Source organism: Microtus ochrogaster, linkage group LG8, assembly GCF_000317375.1.
Source record: "Microtus ochrogaster isolate Prairie Vole_2 linkage group LG8, MicOch1.0, whole genome shotgun sequence".
In the NCBI taxonomy this organism is placed as follows: Eukaryota; Metazoa; Chordata; class Mammalia; order Rodentia; family Cricetidae; genus Microtus; species Microtus ochrogaster.
The window spans coordinates 1,204,835-1,210,677 of record NC_022033.1 but is presented as its reverse complement, the minus strand read 5'-3'; the positions used below and the strand labels follow the sequence as shown (position 1 = coordinate 1,210,677).

General features: G+C 40.8%; 1 protein-coding gene across 1 annotated transcript in view; it reads right to left on the bottom strand.

Annotated features, from left to right (window-relative positions):
* Positions 1 to 5,843, bottom strand: part of Tcfl5 (transcription factor like 5) — a gene marked incomplete at its 5' end in the record, with an annotated part of 26,082 nt that overhangs the window by 14,421 nt on the left and 5,818 nt on the right. The window contains one exon of the mRNA XM_026787263.1: positions 1,542 to 1,788. Within this exon, the coding sequence (XP_026643064.1) occupies positions 1,542 to 1,788 (247 nt within the window). The remainder of the gene's footprint in view (positions 1 to 1,541; positions 1,789 to 5,843) is intronic.

The window sequence follows — 5,843 nt, the reverse complement described above, 5'->3', positions numbered from 1 at the left end:
TGGTTGCTGGGAATTGAACTCAGGACCTTGGGAAGAGCAGGCAATGCTCTTAACCTCTGAGCCATCTCTCCAGCACTCCCCAAAAGCACGTTTTGCTCTTGCAGAAGACCCAAATTCAATAACCAGCACCCACATGGTGGCTCATAACCACCTGTAATTCCAACTCCAGGGATCTTCTGACACAGCAGTCACCAAGCACACACTTAAGCAACTCATCAACAAAGAACAACACAGCTGGAGAGAAGGCTCAGTGGCTGCTCTTCCAGAGGACAGAGATTCAACTTCCAGCATCCGCATGGTGGCTCACAACCATCTGTAACTCTAGGCTTAGAACCCAATGCCTTCTTCTGGCATCCACAAGCACACAAGTAATGAAAAGACATAATTTTTTTTTGATAAAATGAAGAAGAAATCCCAGCACTTGGGAAGCAGAGGTAGGCAGATCTCCATGAGGTTGAGGTCAGCCTGTCAGCCTGGCCTTAAAAAAAAAAAAAAAAAAAAAAAAAAAGGAAGGAAGGAAGGAAGGTAGATATCTACTTAGTTTTAACACATCTCTCTAAAAAGCAATAAATCACCTTGGCTTATTAAATAATAGAACTTCAATACACAATACTATTTCATTAAATACTATTATTCCTGAGCAGAAAACATAGATGTAATACTCATAAATGACCAAATTAATTATTACTATTAAATAATGTAATAAAAACCCAATTTCAATACAGAAAAATTACCCTTTTATACTACCTAGAGGAGCACATATTAAATCCACAGGCAAACTCATTTCAGTAACAGTTTAACCTCCTCTTTCCCAACATTGCTTTTTTTCTTTTTCCTCCCTGTTCTTCTTTTCTCTCTCTCTCTCTCTCTCAAGACTATTCAAGACTAAGCTATAATTCACTGTATATCCCAGACTGTGCTCAACTGGAAGCAATCCTCCTACCTCAGCCTCCTGAATACCCCAATCACAAATGTATGCCACTATACCTGGCTTCCGCAAATAAAACAGAAGCCTATGATGTTACCTACTGTGCAGTTAACCTAAAACCCAATACTCTCCTTAAGGACCTGCTGACAAGTGATCTTCTAGTGTCTGGAAACTTGGGCTTGGGGAGATTACTGAATAATAGCCCACAGAACCTCAACTCTGCAAGCAACATGGCTCACAATGGGAGCCTGGTATTTAGAGTGTGCCTGATAAACAGTCATGTGATGGGCACCAACACAGTCTCTGAGCCTCTGATGAGCCCTCCTGTTTGGTGGCACCTTCTTGGTGCCCTGGGAACACAATACTGGAGTCATCAATTAGGAGGTCCTGTATACCCTTCTGGGAGAAGACACTGGGGATTGTGCTCCCTAGGTCTTCCCACATACCTTGTACCCTGCCACTGTAGTCAGTCAGAGCATGAGTCCACCAGAGATCACTGAGTCTTGAGGACTCCTAAGTCTCCAGATAAAGGGTGAACTATCACACAAAAAGCCAGCACACCTAAGACAACTGCATGGGTATGGGTGGAGCCCATGGTCCATCACTCTATTACCTTCTATCTCTTTCCATTCGGTTATGCCTCTCCCGACGCTGAGACCTTCCTCCCTGGGGTCCGCTTTGCGTCTGCTCCCCCAGGTTTGACTGTGAGGACTCAGAAGACTGCCAGGTACCCTGTGAAGCTGTAGAGCCGTCACCCACATTCTGAATCTCTCCAAGGGCTCTTCGCTCCACACTTGTGTCCAACTGGCGGATTCTACTCCGATTCCTCTTATTGATTGCTTGTTTACATAGCGCTTCTTCTTTGCAAAAGAAGAAAAAAAGCCGTCATTTAGTAATTTTATTCTTGTTTTTCAAAACAGGGTTTCTTTGTAGCTTTGGAGCCTGTCCTGGAGCTCACTCTGTAGACCTGGCTAGACTTGAACTCACAGAGATCCATCTGCCTCTGCCTCCCAAGTGCTGGGATTAAGGTGTGAGCCATCACCGCCCGTCTAGTTTTTATTCTTAACTCATTCCCATTAATGTGGAATATTTTTGTTGGGTGTCTTTTTTTTTTTTTCCCTGAGAAACCCAGTACTGCCTTAACTCACATTGCAGCTGAGGATGTCTGTGAATTTCTGACCCTCCTAGTGCTGGGACTAAGGTGAGCATCACTATGGGTCATTTTTCTTTTCTCTTTTGACTGTGTGCCTGTGCACTCACCCATGCATACGCATGTTTTGCATTTCAATCCAAGCTTCTAACACCATCAAGTAGGAATTAGAGAACCAAGGAGCTATGACGACAGAGACTCTGGGCACTAAGCAGTGAGCTCTAATCCTACAGCACAATTAAATTACCCCCTTCTGACTGGGTGGTTAGTGGTATATGCCTTTAATCCCACCAGAGACAGGTGGATCTCTGAATTCAAGACAAGCCTGGCCTACAGAGTGAGTTCCAGGACAGCCAGGGATACACAGAGAAACCCTGTCCCAAACAACAACAAAAAAGCCAACCCACAAACCAAACCAAACCACCCTACCCCTTGTGAGTGCAACCAACAACAACTAGGTCAGCTGCTCCCTCTTTTTCATAGAGCTACAGGGAGCTCAGGGCCTTAAGTCCTTTAGCACCGACCTACACTGAACCTAAACACCCCACACCTCCCTTTTAATCAACAGTTGTTACTACCCATGAATGGAGAAACTAAGACATTGCTTTCTTTTTCTAGAATTTAGGATGAAAATATTTTTTCTTCATGTCCATTCTAGTGAGTATAAAATTCTAATATGAAAATTGATACTTTACCACACGTGAGAATAAAACTTAAGTGGTTCAGTTAAATGTTTTCATGTTAAAGTGATTCCACAAAAAAGCAAAGAAAAAAATCATAGATTTTGCACTTTATTGTGCACACATTGTACACACAGTACAGAAATACGTCAACTTCAATCAGATAAAAGAGTGGGCCGGTGAAGTGTTCTCCCACTTGTCACAAAAAGTCAACTGTCCTTGACACCAATTCTGGACAATACTTAAGAGAGACAGAGGAAGGAATTCAGAAGTTCTGGTGTTTCTTCCTTAGCCTGAGCAGCGGGCACAGGCCATCTTAGTGTTCACCTATATTCACTCACACAACACAACTGAGGGATGACAGGAAGCAGCAGTGCCCATCTTATCCTGCCTCAGCAGCTCCGAAAGCTTTAGGGGCAACAGCAGCAGCAGCAGCTTCCAGCAGTAGTTACAGAAGCTATCATAAGACGTTCCTCTGGAAAAGGGCACCTGTGCCCAGCCAGCATCCACTGCCATTCTCGATATGAGATATCCCGCTGTTGCAGTGACCACCAGAACCTCAGCCCCACCTCCATCCAGAGGAGCAATCACCAGAACCTCAGCCCCACCTCCACCTGCATCTCAAGGAGCAACCACCAGAGCCTTGGGCACCTAGAGAAATGAACGCCAATGGAGCCACAGCCCCCAACAACACCAACTGGAGAAAGAGGGACCTTCTGAAGCACAGGCTTCACCTACACCAACTGGAGCAAGAGATGGGTAGATAACAAGGTAAGAATACACTCAACAACATAAAGAGCAATACGGCACCACCAGACACTAGTGGCTCTACAACAGAAAGACCTGAACACCTCAACACAGAAGACGCAGAAGAAAACAACCTTAAAAATAATTTTATCAAGATGATTAAGGCTTACGGAGAAACTCTGTCTCAAAAAAACAAAAAAAGATGATTAAGGCCCTTAAAGAGGAAATGAAAAATTCCCTTAAAGTGTAAGAAAACACAAAAAAATTGGAAGAAATCAACAAATCCCATAAAGAAAATCAAAAAAAAGCAATCAAACAGGTGAAGGAAACAATTCAAGACTTGAAGACTGAAAGAGAGGCAATAAAGAAAACACAAACAGAGAGAATTCTGGAAATGGAAAATTTGGGTACACGATCAGGAACCACAAATGCAAGCATAAACAACAGAATCCAAGAGATAGAAGAGAGAATCGTAGGTGTTGAAGATAGAGGAAATAGATTCATCGGTCAAATAAAATGTTAAATCCAACAAATCCTTAACAAAAACTAGTCAGGAAATCTGGGACACCATGAAAAGACCAAACCTAAGAATAACAGGGCTAGATGAAAGAGAAATCCAACTCAAAGGCACAGAAAACATATTCAACAAAATTATTGAAGAAAACTTTCCCAACCTAAAGAAGGACATGCCTATGAAAGTACAAGAAGCTTACAGAACACCAAATAGAATGAGCCGAAAAAGTCCCCTTGCCACTTAATAATCAAAACACTCAACAAATAGAAGAAAGAAAGAATCTTAAAAGTTGCAAAGGAAAAGGCCAAGTAACATATAAAGACAGACCTATCAAAATTATACCCAGTTTCTCAATGGAAACAATGAAAGCCAGAAGGTCCTGGACAGGCATTATACAGACACTAAGAGACCACAAATGCCAGCCCAGACTATACTATATCCAGCAAAACTTTCAATCACCATAGATGGGGAAAAAAGATATTCCATGACAAAACCAGACTTAACCAATACCTAGCCACATAGCCAGCCCTACACAAAGTACTAGAAGGAAAACTCCAACCCAAGAAAGTCAGCTACATCCACAAAAAAACTAGGATAGATGATCTCATAGCAGCAAAGCCCAAAGAAGGGAAAAGCACACACAACGGCACCACCACTACCAAAAATAAAAATAACAGGAACTAGTAATCACTGGTCATTAATATCCCTTAATATAAATGGACTCAATTTGCCTAGAAAAATACACAGGCTAACAGATTAGATACAAAGCAGAAACCCTCCTATTGCTGCATACAAGACAGACCTCACCTCAGAGTAAAGGGTTAGGAAAAAATTTCCAATCAAATGGACCTAAGAAATAAGCTGGTATAGCTATCCTAATATCTAACAAAATAGACTTCAAGCTAAAATCAAAATATATAAAGGACATTTCATATTCATCACAGGAAAAATCCATCAAGAATAAATCTCAATTCTAAACATCTATGCCCCTAATACAAACGCACCCATATTTGTTAAAAAAAAAAAATTCTAAAACTTAAATCACACATTAAACCCCACATACTAATAGTGGGAGACTTCAACACCCCACTCTCACCACTGGACAGGACGGCCAGACAGAAACTTAACAGAGAAATAAGGGAACTAACATATGTTATGACTTAAATGGAATTAACAGATATCTACAAAACATTTCATTCAAACAAAAGAACATACCTTCTCAGCACATCATGGAACCATCTCAAAAACTGACCACATACTCGGTAACAGAGCAAACCTCAACAGATACAAAAAAAAATTGGAATAACCCCATATATTTTATTGGGGTTACCACGGCTTAAAGTTAAAATTCAACAGCAACACTAATTTCAGAAAGCCCACAAACACATGGAAATTAAGCAAAGCTCAACTAAATCACCACTGTGTCAAGGAAGAAATAAATAAATTAAAGACTTCCAAAAATTTAATGAAATTGATTGCACAACATACCCAAACTTCTGGGACACAATGAAAGCAGTGCTAAGAGGAAAGTTCACAGCACTAAATGCCTACATAAAAATCCCACACTAGTGAATTAACAGAACACCTGAAAGCTCTAGAACAAAAAGAAGTAGTCAGGAAAGAATAAAATTGAGGGCTGAAATGAAGAAAATAGAAACAAAGAAAACAATACAAAGAATCAATGAGACAAAGAGCTGGTTCTTTGAGAAAACCAACAAGGTTGATAAACTTTTATCCAAACTAACCAAAAGACAGAGAGAGAATATCCAAACTAACAAAATCAGAAAAGAACAACATAACAACAGAAACTGAGGAAATTCAGAG